At 41.2% G+C, this 17,487-nt stretch overlaps 2 protein-coding genes across 2 annotated transcripts in view; both read left to right on the top strand.

Moving 5' to 3' along the window:
* Window positions 1–3,526: 3,526 nt before the first annotated feature.
* The window catches only part of FNDC7 (fibronectin type III domain containing 7), a 32,109-nt gene continuing 18,148 nt past the window's right edge, over window positions 3,527–17,487 (top strand). The window contains exons 1-6 of the mRNA XM_070785990.1: window positions 3,527–3,799; window positions 4,309–4,327; window positions 8,405–8,659; window positions 9,645–9,905; window positions 13,842–14,099; window positions 16,485–16,739. Coding sequence (XP_070642091.1) covers window positions 3,737–3,799; window positions 4,309–4,327; window positions 8,405–8,659; window positions 9,645–9,905; window positions 13,842–14,099; window positions 16,485–16,739 — 1,111 coding nt within the window. The 5' untranslated portion in view covers window positions 3,527–3,736. The remainder of the gene's footprint in view (window positions 3,800–4,308; window positions 4,328–8,404; window positions 8,660–9,644; window positions 9,906–13,841; window positions 14,100–16,484; window positions 16,740–17,487) is intronic.
* LOC139182178 (heterogeneous nuclear ribonucleoprotein A1-like) lies at window positions 14,228–15,604 on the top strand. Its single transcript, XM_070785989.1, has one exon. The coding sequence runs from the start codon at window positions 14,295–14,297 to the stop codon at window positions 15,255–15,257; it is 963 nt and encodes a 320-aa protein (XP_070642090.1). The 5' UTR covers window positions 14,228–14,294; the 3' UTR covers window positions 15,258–15,604.

Genomic DNA, 17,487 nt, shown 5'->3' with positions numbered 1-17,487 from the left:
AGGTGGCCAAAGTATTGGAGTTTCAGCTTCAGCATCAGTCCTTCCAATGAACACCCAGGACTGATTTCCTTTAGGATGGACTGGTTGGATCTCCTTGCAGTCCAAGGGACTCTCAAGAGTCTTCTCCAACACCACAGTTCAAAAGCATCAATTCTTTGGCACTCAGCTTTCTTTATTGTCCAACTCTCACATCCATACAGGACCACAGCAAAAACCATAGCCTTGACTAGACAGATCTTTGTTGGCAAAGTAATGTCTGTGCTTTTGAATATGCTATCTAGGTTGGTCATAACCCTCCTTCCAAGGAGTAAACGTCTTTTAATTTCATGGCTGCAATCACCATCTGCAGTGATTTTGGAGCCCCCAAAAATAAAGTCTGATACTGTTTCCACTGTTTCCCCATTTATTTCCCATGAAGTGATGGGCCCAGATGCCATGATCTTCGTTTTCTGAATGTTGAGCTTTAAGCCAACTTTTTCACTCTCCTCTTTCACTTTCATCAAGAGGCTTTTTAGTTCCTCTTCACTTTCTGCCATAAGGGTGGTGTCATCTGCATATGTGAGGTTATTGATATTTCTCCCGGCAGTCTTGATTCCAGCTTGTGCTTCTTCTAGCCCAGCGTTTCTCATGATGTACTCTGCATATAAGTTAAATAAACAGGGTAACAATATACAGCCTTGACGTACTCCTTTTCCTATTTGGAACCAGTCTGTTATTCCATGTCCAGTTCTAACTGTTGCTTCCTGACCTACATATAGGTTTCTCAAGAGGCAGGTCAGGTGGTCTGGTATTCCCATTTCTTTCAGAATTTTAGTTACCTAATTTATACATAGTATCAATAGCATATATGTATCAATCCCAATCTCCCAACTCATCCCACCTCCTATTCCACCTTTCCCCCTTGATGTCCTCACATTTGTTCTCTATGTCTGTGTCTCTATTTCTATTTTGCAAATAAGATCACCTATACCATTTTTCTAGATTCCACATGTAACCATTAATATATTTGTTTCTCTCTTTTTTACTCACTTCACTCTGTATGACAGTCTCTAGGTCCATCCACAACTCTACAAATGACCCAGTTTTGTTCCTTTTTATGGCTGAGTAATATTCCATTGTATGTACATTGTATGCAAGTTTTTATATGAACATATACTTTTATTTCTCTTGGGCGAATAACTAGGAGTGAAATGACTGGGTCATATAATCAGTGTGTGTTTAACTTTTTAAGAAATAGTCAAGTTGCTTTTTGGTTGTGCCATTTTATGTTCCTATCAGGAATGAGATTTCCTTGCTAACATTTGGTATCATCAGTCTTTCTAATTTTAGACGTGTAGTAAGTATGCAGTGGTATCTCATTGTGGTTTTAATTTACATTCTCCTAATAACTAATAATGTTAAGGATTTTTTTTTCCCTCACCATGCTGCTTGCAGGAACTTTCCTGACCAGGGATTGAACCCTAGCGATGGCAGTGAAAGCTGAATCCTAACCACTAGGTCACCAGGGAACTCCCTAAGGACATTTTCATGTACTTATTTTTCATGTATATATCTTCTTCTGTGAAATGTTTGTTCAAATCTTTTGCCTGTTTTTTATTGAGTTATTTTCTTATTACCGGGTTTTGGGAGTATATACATACACATATACATACATATATATTTTTTCTAAATTTTAATTAAAAATTTTTTGGATGCAAGGCCTATGTAAAACATGTGATTTGCAAATATTTCCCCCAAATATTACTCTCTGGTTTGTCTTTTCATTCTTGGAATAGTGCAGAAATTCTTCATATTGTTGAAGTCCAATTTATAAAATTTTTACAATGGATCGTGCTTTCAGTATTATATCAAAGAAATCTTTATCTAACCTAACGTCACAAAGATTTTCTTCTTTTTTTTTTCTAACAGAAGTTTTATATTTTTAGATGTTATGTTTAGGACTATACTCCACTTTGAATTAATTTTTATACGGTATGAGGTATGGATTAATGTTTATGCTTTTAGCATATGGTTGTCCAATTTTTTTCAGCATCATTTGTTTTTGGGTTTTGGTTTTTGTTTTTTTCATTTTTTTTGGCTGCACAGTTCTGTTTGGGAATCTTAGTTCCTCGACCAGGGACTGAACTCATGTCCCCTGCAGTGGAAGTGTGGAACCCTAACCACTGGTGTGTGTGTGCTTGGTCACTCAGTCATGTCTGACTCTTTGCAACCCCATGAACTGTAGTCCACCAGACTTCTCTGTCCATGGATTCTCTAGGCAAGAATACTGGAGTGTGAGTAGCCATTCCCTTCTCCAGGGGATCTTCCCAACCCAGGGATCAAACCCAAGTCTCCTGCTTTGCAGGCAGATTTTTTACCATCTGAACCACCATGGCAGCCCCTGGACTGCCAGGGAATTCCCTCAGCATCATTTGTTGAAAAGACTCTTTCCCATTAGATTGCCTTTACACCTTTTTGAAAATCAATTGTCACATATATATTGGTCTATTTTTGAACTCTATTCTGCTCTATTGATCTACTTATCTATCTTGATACCAATCCTTATAATTAGTCTTGTCTTAATTACTATAGATGTATAATAAGTCTTGAAGTCAGAGAGGGTAAAATCAGTTCCTTTTATCCCATTTTGGTTGGAAGTGGAGTCAGATTGATGAGTTTTAGTCCAAGCTCTACCATTTAATACTAGTATGATTTCATACAAGTCAGTTAACAATGTTTATTACTCATTTACATCCTTGTTTATTGTTAGAATTAATATTATAGTGCTTGGATTAAATGCTAATTATTAGTAAGGATCTGAACTAGAAAGATGGCCCTGAATCTAAAAGGTACTAGAATGTCAGGGCAGTGCTGGGATGAATGAATTTAATGTGCTCATCAAGGACCTCCCACTGTCTTTCTCAGTGTAGGGACATGCTCCTGTCCTTTCTTTTCCTTTCTGTCTCTCTCTTTCTTTCTTTAAACATATAATTGATGTATAACACTGTCAAGTTTGAGACATAAGTTTGAAGTGTACAAGTGTTAGTTTGATACATTTACATATTGTATGATTACTGCAGTAGCATTATCTAACACCTCTATCACATCACATAAGTATTTCTTTTTTGTGTTGGGAACAGTTAAAATTTGGTCTCTTAGCAACTTTGAGATTTATAAATATTATATCATTAACTATTAATATAATCACTATGTTGCATGTTAAATCCCCCAAATATATTTTTCTACTAGTTTTTAGTTTGTACCCATAAACAACATCTCCCCAGTTCCCCCAGGACCAGCCCACAGCAGAACTGATCACTTTGCATTGAAACAACAGAAAGAATAACAAATAAAGGTGACAAAGAAGAAATTAAAACTGGTCAGAATCCCCAAGTTTAAAATAGTCATTCCACTATGTCAATAATTTCTATACAGCTTTGTTAAATTTTTATTTAGAAAAAAATTTGAATAGAAAAGGAGAGCATTCTACACCCAGTTACAGTAGCCTTTTGGCCCGCTTGGCATGGCTTATTTCCACTCTCTTCTTTTTTTCAGCCTTTGCAATACCTGTACCTGCCAGTCTCCAGGTGCCCCTAGTTACAGGTCAGCTCCACACAGAAGGGGAGGAGCTACTTCCCAGGGTCTGTTTCCAGCCTTGCAGCCCCACATCCCAGCAACCAGAAGTGCTGCCCACCTGGAGACCAAGGAGGACCTTGCCCACTTCGTTGTGTGCCATGTGAGTGCTCAGTCCAACAGGATGGCTGGTGCACGGGTGAAATTTTTATCTGTGGTTGGCTTCAGTCTTATCTGCCTTAAAATGGTGAGTTCACCATTCTGACCTACCTGCAACTATTTAGGGGGGGGAAAGATACATTCAATATCTTTCTCTTTTTTTGAAGGCTTTGGGGGTGGAGAAATAGAAATCAAGATACTTTGGGACTATACCAAGATTGTATATGTTTGTGTGTTTAAAATTTAATGCAATTTACTAGTAAAAGAAAACAAGAATATCATTATGTTTTAAAGACAAAGGTTTCTAAAAAATCTGTCAGCAGTTACTGAATTAATCAGTAGGCAGATTCAGGAAGAAAAATGAAATAGAAATACGATCTGCCTCCAGCCTCTCAATTCTGTTTAGGATTGCTTTCTGGTAGATTTTAGTATTGGGGAAATAGTTTGTGCAAATCGCTACTGTGTATGGATTGGAAGATTGCTCACATTATGTATAAACATGTTGTTCTAAGTGTATTACTGCTCTGATTTAGGTTTTATATTTCCTCAAATGGTGTTTTTCTTTATAGTTCTAACTTTCTAAACTTTTCTTTTCAGGTTGCTTCAACAAAAACAGGTAACATTCCCTGAAATGCAAGTTTACCCTACCCATATTTCATTTTCATTTCCACTATTAATTCTTATACTGCCCTAAAATAGAAAGGCTATACCAAGAAAAATATTCAACATTTTTTGAGTACTCATATTGTGAGTGTAACTGGTAAGACAAATACATTGATCAAACTTTAAAGATACATCCTCATAAGATATTCATCTTGAGCTGTATAGAGTCATGCAGTCATAGATTTTTCTCAGACATAGTTACCCATTAGGAAAATATTGCAATGATTATCATTCCAGTCAAAGAAAAAAAATTATAGTGAAGAGCCTAATTTATATAAGTTTTCTTATTTGTCTTCTAAGGAATTAGAGGAGAGAGCTAGAAACAGTTTTGATCAAAATTTCAAGATTCTCTACTTTAGTAAAAAGATTTTATACCTCTAATATTGCATCCATAAAATATAGATAATGATAACCCAGAGCTAGAAAAATTCTTTCTTTTAGAAGATTTTATCACCATTTTTCTTGAATAAATGACTGAAGGCAAGGATTATTTCTCTACGGGCTTCTCCTGGCTCATACATTCTAGAAATTTAAGTCCCTAGAATGGAAATTTATGTTCAGAGATTTAGATTATCTGAAGAAACCATATTATATCAATTATATCACAAATAAACTCTCTTAGCAATTCAGTACAAGTAAGAACAGTTTTTATTTATTATTTTGTTCATTCCACAGAAAAGGAAGTATAAATAAAGAATGAAAATATGTGATAGAGATTTATGACTGAGCCATAAAAATCTGTGCTTATAAAATAGGTTTTTTAAAATTATTATGCCATGCTTTATTCTTACTTATTGTTAAGACACCTTCAGTGCTGACTAGGAAGCTGTGAGAAGAACTATTTGGCCATATACACGAAGTAATTTTTAAAATAATAAGTGGCCTTTAAATGGATGAAATCTAGCTCTGCTGTCTCTTAGAGGGTCCTCCCAGAACACCCAGACACAATGAGCCCTCAAAATGGGCCCCTTTTCAACCCCACTCTCCACACTATTTGAGAGAAGGAATGGGACAGGCTGAGATACTGATGATGCTGTCAACTGATTCATCCTGTCTTTTCAACAGATGCAAAGTGTTTTATTGATACTGCATAGGAAATTTCATTTGGTGTGTGTGTATTTTGATTTTCTCTGGGCTCTTGGCATCAGCTACTTATCTGTGTCTGATCCCTGGGGCCAGCTGGGATAATTTAGATCTCTGAGTTGGTAGAATGCACAAATGTTGAGACTCAAAGGGTTTCACTTTTGGTTGATTACAAATCTAGGGAATAAATTTTTCTCTTTCATCAATGCAGTAAGTGGGCCAAATATAGAACTAAGGAAGAGTGAAGAACCACTGCTAATTTATGGAGACTTACACGTCCTACTCAATCTCATATCTTTTAAGGGAAACATAGTACAGTGATGTTGATCTTTTTTCGTTGCCATTACTGGTCAGATGCTGCTCTAGATGCCATGTGTAAACAAGCACTCTGTCTCTCCAGCCTGTGCCTATCCCAGACCCTCCAGAATCCCACCTCCTCTGGTAGCAACCCCCACCCCCATGGCAGTACCATGAGGCCTGGCTTTTCCAAACCCAAAATTTGCTAGCCCTGGTTCATACACACACACACACACACACACACACACACACTAACCCTCCCTCCCTTTCAATGTGCCCTTACATTCACTATTTCACTTAATCTTTACTATCTTAAGATGCAGACATTTTACATTTCAAAGTAAACTCAAAGATGTAGGAATTATTAGTATTCCGTATATTCAAGACAGAAAACTGAGACTGGAAGAGGTGAAGTCACTTGTACATGTTGATGCATGTGTGCTCAGTCGCTTCAGTCGTGTCCCACTCTTTGCGACCTTGTGGACTGTAGCCCACCAGGCTCCTATGTCCATGGGATTCTCCGGGCAAGAATACTGGAGTGGGTTGCCATACTCCTCTCCAGTACACATTCACAGACAGAAGCAAATGGCAGAGCCAAGGCTCCAACCTAGCATTCTGGAATCTAAATCCTTTTCTGTTTTCTTGCCATGAAACTCTGTGTTTCATCCTGCTGATACTGGCTTTATGTACTACTATGCTGGGTAACTGTGCCCCTCCCAGATTAATTCAATAGGACAAAGTTTGTGGAGTCCTCAGGCTCCTTGACAGGCCTGTGGGGAGATAGTCTGTGTTATGCCAGCCTTTTAGATGCCTTTCAAATGGACCACTCCATGAAGGCACTGTCACAACAACGTCTGGTTTGGTTGTCAGTTGTCCAGGAAATCAGTCCATTGCAATGAGCAGGACTGGCTAACAGGAGATAAGATGAATAATGGGGTCAAAGGAAGAAGCAGAGGTTGAGAGATACCACAAAGTCAGAAGAAAGAAGGCCAAGGACTAGCCAAGGACAAGTAACTGGGGCACAGAAAAGGGATGAGTGTGAGGAGAAATGAATGTGAGACCCCTGGGGGGCTTTCTGTCCTGCAGGGGGGTGGGGACATAGGCGCTTCCTGCAGAGTCAGCTTCTGCTGGCAAATGGCTAAGATGAATCCCTGCAACTTTTCCCCAGGATATATAAGCCATCAGAGTTTTCTTTTGATGGTGAAGGAGACAGTCCTGGGTGATGTTCAAGGAATGTCTGGCCAGTGCACAGTGGACTCTTTGTCCATTCTTGCAGCATGGTTATTTCTGAGATGCTGCCAAAGCCAGCTCTCTTGGCCTTGGGGACAGAAAGAGAAGGTTGTCTGTGTCATGCACAAGGCGATTTGGCAGGTGGGGGTCTGCTGGAGGGAGTTGATACTGGCAAATCACACATTCACACTGTATTTACTCCTTCTCCTCTTTGCCCTAGAGTTTTGTTTTGCCCTTTAGTTTTGAATTTGGCATACAGTGATCTTACCCAGCAAATGCAGTTGTTGTTGTTGTTTAGTTGCTAAGTTGTGTTGGATTCTTTTGCGACCCCATGGACGGTAGCCCGCCAGCCTCCTCTGTCCGTAGGATTTCCCAGGCATGAATACTGAAGTGAGTTGCCATTTCCTTCTCCAGGGAATTTTCCTGGATCAGGGATCGAACCTGCATCTCCTGCACTGGCAAGCAGATTCTTTACCAGGGAAGCCCACAATTGCAGTTCATTAAACATAAAACCCAGCAATTTCGGTTTGACCTTTTCTTCCACTTGGACCTCCTACACCTAGAGCATTTTTGTGTCCGCGGAGTTTTGCAGAGTAATCAATCTGATTGCCATGTTGTATCTCCTACCCCATTCCCAAAGTATAGGAATGCCTAGTGTAAATTCATAACATAAGCATTCATCGCCTCCTGGCAAACCATGGCCAGGTCCAGGTGAGGAGGGACCACAGCAACTCATTCTTATTCTGGGGCAGATATTTTGATAGAGAAGGAGAGAATAATGTTTAATTTTTAATATTTTATATAGAAGAATCTTAAAATTGTTACATTCTGATAGTACTAAAACAGTACAATGGAGCAATTATGAAACAACCCAATTCTCCCTCCTTTTCCATTAGGTGAAATACCACTTGGGAAGTGTGCAAAGTGCATGAAAGGAAGTCAAAGCTGTGGCGGGATGGGGGATGGAGGTGGACCATCACTGAAGGCAGTGGAGCACAGCTGTGGGGCAGGGAGGCAAGATTAGGGACAAAGGAGGCTGGGGATTCACAAGTTGGAGTAGAATCCTCCAGAGTGAAGTCCCTCCTTTACTCTCTCCCTCCCCTCAGGGTTCTTTCTCAAAATTATTCCCCATTCTTAACTGTTTTAAAAGTACAAAAAGAAGCAACTGGGGAAAACCTCTTTGAAATCCCATTCCTGAATGGGAACTTTGAGCTTTCTGACTCTCTTCTGAAAAGTAGTAGCTTTACCCTCTCTTTTTTTTTTTTCCCATCTTTCTTTTTTTTTTCTTGATCGGGAAAATAAGGGCAAAGTTTATGTCTGAAGGATGGCATGAGAATGACTTAGTTTGAAGAGTAAAATGATGAAAGAAGTAACCCTTATAGGTACTCTAACTAATGTACATCTTCAAAATTTCTTTTAGCTCCCGAAATACCCACTATTGATCAGGCTTATTCAAAAATCAGCAACAGTATCACTGTGGAATGGGCTACAGTGCCAGGGGCCACCAGTTACCTCCTCACGGCCAAAGACGGGAACACTGTCGTTGAGACCATGGTGGCCAATTCCCCAGGCACTGTGACTGGCCTGAAAGCTGCAACCTTGTACCAGATCACCATCAGATCCATCAGTCCTGCGGGGAGAAGCCAAGCATCACCTCCAAAACAGGCAAAGACAGGTAGCTCGATGCTCATCCTCTACTGAGCAATTGCTTGTGACCTGAATCAATTGTACTAAGGCTGCAAATGCATGATGTAATTCTTTGTCTTGTGAGTGCTGATGATTCAGGGCCCAGAAGTGAAAGCCACCAAGTGACACTTTTTTTTTAAATTCAAATAACTGTGGAGGAGGTGGTATTTAAATTCCAGATGCTTTGGAAAATAAAACCCATTTTTGGGCATTGTTAAAAGCATCCCTGCTTTAAAATCTCTGAAAAAGGGATTTCTGTTTTTAACCTCGGTTATCTATGAAGACCGTGGGGTATGATAAACACGTAGAAGTGATTTTGCTGTTCTTTGACTTATTTTAAATAAAACCCGTTCAAGTTTGTCATCAGCTTGACTTACATTGGTTTGATGAAGTTATACCTTGGCATACTTCTGAAAGGTTGTGTGCACATTAAAATAGTATAAATTGTCATTTCTTTTATTAATTTATTTTATGATTAAGAGGTTTTATCTAATTTCTTACCAACTTCCAGTTGAAGGTATGCCTAATATTAGAATTTCTGTTCCCATTCCTCTGCTGTGTGTGGGTGCTAAGTCTCTTCAGTCGTGTCTGACTCTTTGTGACCCTGTGGACTGTAGCCTGCCAGGATCCTCTGTCCATGGGATTCTCCACACAAGAATACTGGAATGGGTTGCCATATCCTCCCCCAGGAGATCTTTCCAACCCAGGGATTGAACCTACGTCTCTTATGTCTCCTGCGTTGGCAGGCAGGTTCTCTACCACTAGCGCCACCTGCCACTCTGAGTCATCTGCTGAGTCATCTGGAATTAATACACATTTAAATAACAATTATAACAACTCTGACATGAATCCTATTGCAAAGCAAATAATTTTTTCATAATATGGATAATCAAGCTCAAATTTTCTATTCCTAAATTTGAATTATCCTTGATCTCACTTTCATAATGCAAATGGACATGTTTTTGTCTTTGCAGTACTGGCGGCACCTATTCTACAAGTAAGCTCTCCAAGTTCAGACTCTATTCTTGTGCAGTGGGAAGCTGTATATATGGCCATTGGATTCTCTGTGTCCATTATGCAAGCTAATGGCTTGGGTAGAATATGGAAAGAGAATACCACCAACACCTCCTTGACATTCACCAGTTTAGACTCCGGGACTCTCTACACCATAAAGGCCTATGCATGGAATGCCAATGGAACCCCTGGGGATGACTCCACCTGCAATCAGAGAACAAGTAAGGACTTCTCAGCTCAGCTCCAGACATTCTCCTTTTTGATTAATGAGAAGGGCTGTGCACTGCAGCCACTGAGAGCAGCGATAAGTGATAAGCACAGAGCAGCTGGCAGCAGATATTTAAACTTATTATGAGCTTATTTATAGTGTGTGGGCAGTTCCCCCCAAGTAGTTTCAATGTTCTCTGCATGTGTAAAGAAATGCTGCTCAGAGTACACAGAGCGTGGTAACCCCATGTCTGCCTCACCCCCACTGCCCCGTAGCTGATTCAGCATACATGTTCAATATCACACAGCAGGAAACAATTCTTGTTAGGTTGTCCAGTTACCTCTCATCCCTTCCTAGGTTTAGACCAAGAGTATAGACAAAAAGAATTGGGCCGAACAAGGATTTATTCAGCAGACATTTAATGAGTGTGTCCAAATTTTGAGGTGGTATTACCCTAGAGACATAGCAGCAAGCAAAATAAACTTCCTGTTATGATGAGAATTTTAAACTTCCTGATGTGGTAAGAATTGATATTTCAGACATATTTCCCAAAGCTCTCACCACAGGCCTGAGGCCAACACGGGGCTTCCCACTACCTCTCCTCCAGCTGTAGGCCGAGAAGCTGGAGCACGGTGTGTGTTCTTACCATCACTATCCCAGGGAGACCCAATCAGGGCCTCCGACTGCATAACTGGAAGCCCAAATTGAGCTGCAGCTATGAGCCCAAAGAATAAGAGGGAGAGAGAGGGAAGGGGGGAGATTTTTCCTTCTCTTGAGGCAGAGTGAGCCATCCTCTGACAATAAAGCCTGTTGTTGAGTCTCCAAGTCATGTCTGACTCTTTTGCAACCTCATGAACTGTAGCCCATCCAATCTCCTCTGTCCATGGGACTTCCCAGGCAAGAATACTAGAGTGAGTTGCTGTTTCCTCCTCTAGGGGATCTTTCCGACCCAGGGATTGAACCCTCATTTCCTGCGTTGACAGATGGATTCTTTATCACTGAGCCACAGAGAAGTTCACAATGAAGCCTAATAGATGCCAGACTCACCAATCAGATTAACTCTTTCATCTCTTGAGGATGTCCAAGGAAAAGGCGGAAAGAAAACAGAAATGTCCTCTCCAACAGTGCCTAAGTTTGGGGGGCAGTCAAAGTTGCCTTATCTATGAGCCAAGGCTGAAATGTAGGGAGAAGGGTTTGCCTTTTATAATACTTCTCTAGGGAGAAATTATAACAAGGTGACCCTAAGGTGATTCATGATGGGCCTGGTGAGTTAGGATGTCTATGATAAACCAGTCTCCCTGGGCCTCTTCCAAGGCATTCACTCATTCTTTCCTTCCACAGACATTTATTGAGGGCCTGCTATATGCTGGGCATCGTTAGCTGATGAACATACAAAATCAAAAAAGGCATGATTTCTACACCCAAAGAATTGTGTCCCAGGAGGGGCCAATGTGTAAATCAATGGTTACATTTCTGGATAACAGGTTCTTTGATGGAAAGATGCACAGGCACAGGGGGGCTTCCCTGGTTGGCTCAGATGGTAAAGAATCTGGCTGCAATGCAGAAGACCTGGGTTCGACCCCTGGGTTGGGAAGATTCCCTTGAGAAGGGAATGACAACCCACTCCAGTATTCTTGCCTGGGAAATTCCAGGGATAGAGGTGCTTGGTGGGCTGTAGTCCATGGGGTAGCAGAGAGTCGGACATGACTGAGTGACTAACACTAACTAACAGGCACGGGGTGGCACAGGGGAGCATCTACTTCAGGCTGGGGAACAGGGAGAGCCATCTCCTAAAGGTGACTGGTCTCTCAAAGCCTTCCTCTTCACTTGTTTCCCTATGTTTTAAAAGTTTTAGATACTTTAGACCTAGACTCTGTATTAGTTTGCTAGGACTGCCACAACAAAGTACCACAAACTAGGTGATACAGAAGCTTATTATCTCATGGCTCTGGAGTGCATAGGAGTCTGAAATCAAGGAATTGGCAGGATTGGTTCCTTCTGAGGACTGTGAGGAAATTCAGGCCATTCTCCTTGGCTTGTAGATGGTTGTCTTTGTGTTCACATGGCATTCTCCCTGTATGTGTATGTCTGTGTCCAGATTTTATCTTAAAAAAAAAAATTATCTACTTATTTATTTTTGGTTGCTCTGGGTCTTTGTTGCTTCATGCAGGCTTTTTTTTTCAGTTGTGGCAAGCGGGGGCTATTGTCTGCTACAGACTGTGGGCTCTTTCTCACTGCAGTGGCTTCTCTTATTGTGGAGCACGGGCTCTAGAGCACACGGGCTTCAGTAGTTGTGGCGCTCAGGCTTAGTTGCCCCACAGCATGTGGAGTCTCCCCAGTCCAGAGATCAAACCTGTTTCCCCTCACCTTGGCAGGTGGACTCTCAACCACTGGACCACCAGGGACGTCCCAAAATTTCTCTTATAAGGTTATCAGTCATATTGGGTTAGGATCAACCTAATGATCTCAACTGATTACATTTGCTAGGAACTTATTTCCGAATGAGATCACATTCTGGAGTACTAGGGATGAAGACTTAGACACATGTTTTTTTGGTGCTTCCCGTGCCCCACGTGGGAAAATCAGATTGTCCTGAAATACTGCAGATGACCACTACCAGCCTTGGGCCCAGCATTACCCCAGAGTAGATCTGCCTCTGCAAATGAGTTGACTGTATAGCAGAAGAAGGGGCCTGTCAAGATGGCCTACAGGAGAAACATGGCTCGTATCTGCCTTGCAGAGGACGAGCTGAGTCCCAGTTTCCTCACACAGAGCCTTTCCTGTTTAACCCCACACCCCCAACCCCACCATATGTGTCTGAAGGGTGCTAGTCTCTGCACATAAGCTGTTCTCTAAGGTTTGTGGATGAGATGGTTGGATGGCATCACCGACTCAATGGACATGAGTCTGAGTAAACTCCAGGAGTTGGTGATGGACAGGGAGGCCTGGCGTGCTGCAGTCCATGGGGTTGCAAAGAGTTGGGCATGACTGAGCAACTGAACTGAACTGAAGGTCTGTGAGGTGGGCCTTATTATAGCACAGATTCCAGAGAACTGAGGCCAACTTTTCTCCTTCCCAGCCCAGGAGAACACTCCTCAAGCTTTTTTTTTTTAAGAAGACGACCCTGAGGAAAGGAAGGCCTACTTTTAAGAACGTAGAGGAAATTGTTTTGGAGACAATAAAAAAACTGACTTCCTGTGTGGCCATCACACTTGACACTTTCCTTCCTTCCCTTTGGTTTAGAATGAAAGGAAGTCTGCTTTTCTTTTAACAACAGGTACCTAAAAGCTCTTACATGTCTTAGCATGTATCAAAAGTAAAGAAGAAATGCTGCTGAAGCTAATCTAACTTTATCAATCTATAATAGAATGCTTTATCTACATCTTAATGACATACCCACTTGGCTCTCCTAGCCTGTCGTATTTATAATTTCATTTAATTACTTCAATCACTTATCAGATTGTGTGTTTACTCATTCACATATTCAAAATATGTTGATTGAGACTTCCCTGGTGGTCCAGTGGCTAAGACTCCATGTTCCCAATGCAGGGTGGCCAGGTTCGATCCCCAGTCAGGGAACTAGATCCCACACACCACAGCTAAGACCTGGCATAGCCAAATAAATTAATTGCAAAAAACCCAAAATATGTTTATTCAGCACTTATATGTGCTAGGGACTGATATTAGATCAATTTTACACATTAAAAAAATAAATAACAGAAAGATTAAATAACCTGGCAAAGTCATAGCTAGTTACGAGTTTGCATAGTCAATGGTGGATATATTACCAGTTCTCAGGTACCCTGAATCCCAGTTTCATGCTTTGTACACTTGCAATTATCCTGTTACTGGAGTACTTCATCCTCCAAGCTCCACAATATTGCTAGGCCAAATCTTACTTGGGTTCTTGAGTCTACTGCAAAATACCAATTGTTTCTCAAAAATGTAGGTCCAGGTACTCCTGCAAACATTCAAGTCTCTTTTGATAGTGGTGCTCTGAAGGCGTCTGTTTCGTGGGCACCGACAGAAGGAGCTTTCAACTATACCGTGATGGCTTTGAGTGACTCTTCTAGGCTGAGCTGCAGTACAACTTTCAGTTCCTGCATCATCTACTCTCTCCAGTGTGGAACCAAGTACCTGATTTCAGTTTCAGCAAGTAATGATGCCGGATCTAGCAGATCGACTTCAGCAGTGACTTTGAAAACCGGTAAGTAAACAGGAGCGAGATCACTGTGGGGCTGGCAAGCCCAAGTGGCTGACCTTAGGGAAACAAATAATTACATGACAATGTTCAGAATGCTCTAGAACATATGAAAGCAAAAGCCTACTCTAAATGAAAGCATAGGCCCATGGACGCCGCCGAGAAAGCATCGTTGAAGTCTTCCCCGCCTCCTCTGCCATCATGTCTAAATCAGAGTCTCCCAAAGAGCCTGAACAGCTGCGGAAGCTCTTCATCGGAGGATTGAGCTTTGAAACAACCGATGAGAGTCTGAGGAGCCATTTTGAGCAATGGGGAACGCTCACAGACTGTGTGGTAATGAGGGATCCAAACACCAAGCGCTCCAGAGGCTTCAGGTTTGTCACATACGCCACGGTGGAGGAGGTGGATGCAGCCATGAATGCAAGGCCACACAAGGTGGACGGAAGAGCTGTGGAACCAAAGAGGGCCGTCTCAAGAGAAGATTCTCAAAGACCTGGTGCCCACTTAACTGTGAAAAAGATTTTTGTTGGTGGCATTAAAGAAGACACTGAAGAACATCACCTGAGAGATTACTTTGAACAGTACGGGAAAATTGAAGTAATTGAAATCATGACTGACCGAGGCAGTGGCAAAAAGAGAGGCTTTGCTTTTGTAACCTTTGATGACCATGACTCCGTAGACAAGATTGTCATTCAGAAATACCACACTGTGAATGGCCACAGCTGTGAAGTGAGAAAAGCCCTGTCTAAGCAAGAGACGGCTAGTGCTTCATCCAGCCAGAGAGGTCGAAGTGGTTCTGGAAACTTTGGTGGCGGTCGTGGAGGTGGTTTTGGTGGGAATGACAACTTTGGTCGTGGAGGAAACTTCAGTGGTCGAGGTGGCTTTGGTGGCAGCCGTGGTGGTGGCAGATATGGTGGCAGTGGGGATGGATATAATGGATTTGGTAATGACAGAAGCAATTTTGGAGGTGGCGGAAGCTACAATGATTTTGGCATTTACAACAATCAATCTTCAAATTTTGGACCCATGAAAGGAGGAAACTTTGGAGGCAGAAGTTCTGGCCCCTATGGTGGTGGAGGCCAATACTTTGACACACCACGAAACCAAGGTGGCTATGGTGGCTCCAGCAGCAGCAGTAGCTATGGCAGTGGCAGAAGGTTTTAATCACTGCCAGGAAACAAAGCTTAGCAGGAGAGGAGAGCCAGAGAAGTGACAGGGAAGCTACAGGTTACAACAGATTTGTGAACTCAGCCAAGCACAGTGGTGGCAGGGCCTAGCTGCTACAAAGAAGACATGTTTTAGACAATACTCATGTGTATGGGCAAAAAACTCAAGGACTGTACTTGTGACTAATTGTATAACAGGTTATTTTAGTTTCTGTTCTGTGGAAAGTGTAAAGCATTCCAACAAAGGGTTTTAATGTAGATTTTTTTTTTGCACCCATGCTGTTGATTGCTAAATGTAATAGTCTGATCATGATGCTGAATAAATGTCTTTTTTTTTTTTTTTAATGTGCTGTGTAAAGTTAGTCTACTCTGAAGCCATTTTGGTTAACTACCCCAACAGTGTGAAGTTAGAATTCCTTCAGGGTGATGCCAGGTTCCATTTGAAATTTATTTACAACCTGCTTGGTGGAGAAGCTGTTATCTTCAGAACCTTGGTGTAGTTGAACTGACAGTTACTGTGTTGTGACCTGGAGTTCACCATTAAAAGGGTCACCCATGCAAAGTCATGGAGTTTTTTTAATTTATTTTTTGGTTATTAATGATTGTTGGCACATCCTATGCAATATATCTAAATTGAATTATGGTACCAGATAAAGTTATAGATGGGAATGAAGCTTGTGTATCATCCATTATCATGTGTAATCAATAAAAGATTTAATACCCTCAAAAAAAAATAAATAAATGAAAGCATAGAGTTGAACATTCTGATGAGTCTGAGTAATGTTGATAGTGAAACGAGATCTTGTGCTTTGGAAAAAGCACTTTGAAAATTAAGAGGCCTGTTTCCTCTTCCAAATCTTTCACTAATCAGTCTATTTTCTTTTGCATTTGTAAAGTTGTAAATATTCTAAGATCCAGTTTGATCACAACCCTAACTGTGTGGCCCCTTATTTACATCATGCTTCACAGACCTAGGCCTGGTAGGAGCTATTCTTTAAGATAAACAGGGAATGTCTGTAGTTTGGAATATGTGTTTAAATATCTGCCCTCTTTCATTCTTATCAAAGAGATAAAGACATACATATGTGGGAGTCTACACTTCAATTTAGAAATATTTGTGTGTTTTGAGAATGTGAACTAACATTTAGTGAACAGCTACTATGCAAAGCCACAAAGAAAATCTCTTGTAGTACTCTCAGACTCCTTTTTATTTATCATTTCCTAGTTGCTTGTGCACCTGGAAGAGTGGCGATCCAAGAAGATCCTCCTGGCCACCTGTCCGTAGCTTGGTCCAATGTAGATCTGGGTGATTACTACGTGGCCTTCGTGAAGAGTGATGATGGCTTGGAAGTACATTGCAACACTTCCCTCACCCAGTGCAATTTTTTATCTGAGTGTGGCTTCACTTACTTTATTAGTGTTTTTGCCTATAACAAGGCAGGGCAGAGTCCTTTGGGTGATGTGTTTAATTATACCACAGGTGAGTTGCGCTTGATGCTTGTAAAGGGAGTTCTGAGTTCACTAAATTCAGTCGCAGAATGGACCACTCATTGCACTCCTTGACTTCGACTATTTGGGAGTCATTCTAAGTCCAAGAATGGAAAGTGAATCTCTTCTTTCACGTTCTTTCCTGGGGAATTTGGACTAAGTGGACTCAACCTTAACAAGAATACAAGGTTTAGGAGTAAGAAGAAAGGAAAGATTGTTGCTATTCAAGCTTGCTCTGAAAAATTGAACCCTCCATCCAGATCTACTCATTGTTCATCCCTGTTCTGGATGCTGAAGGGGAGGCAAACCTTAGGTCTCAGAGTTCACTCTTTCTCTAAGCCCAGAAGACAGAGGTGCAATGGCAAAGATGCCTCATGGTGTAGAGAGTTCTGGAGTAGGACACCTGGGCTTGAGTCCTAACTTGACCACTAACTCATTTGTAAAGTGGAAATAATGATGTCTACCTTGTTAAGTCCCTTAGTATCCACGACTGCAAAATGGGACAAATAATCAGGAGTACATGAATGTGAAAGGGTCTTTATACATAAGAAAAGTACAGTGCAAATATTTTTATTAGCAGCTTTATTGCTGTTACTATTATTCTCCTGCACTAGACTTGGGCCTTCTACAGGGCAGGGATTATATCTCATTCATCTTTTCATCCTGAATGCATATCATAGTGTGACTGGCATATGGGAGATGCTCGATTTTTAAAGAATGAATGGAGTGAGAGACTTAAA

The sequence above is a fragment of the Bos indicus genome, chromosome 3, assembly GCF_029378745.1.
Source record: "Bos indicus isolate NIAB-ARS_2022 breed Sahiwal x Tharparkar chromosome 3, NIAB-ARS_B.indTharparkar_mat_pri_1.0, whole genome shotgun sequence".
In the NCBI taxonomy this organism is placed as follows: domain Eukaryota; kingdom Metazoa; phylum Chordata; class Mammalia; order Artiodactyla; family Bovidae; genus Bos; species Bos indicus.
The sequence above is the reverse complement of the archived record's forward strand: the minus strand, read 5'-3'. Positions and strand labels throughout refer to the sequence as shown.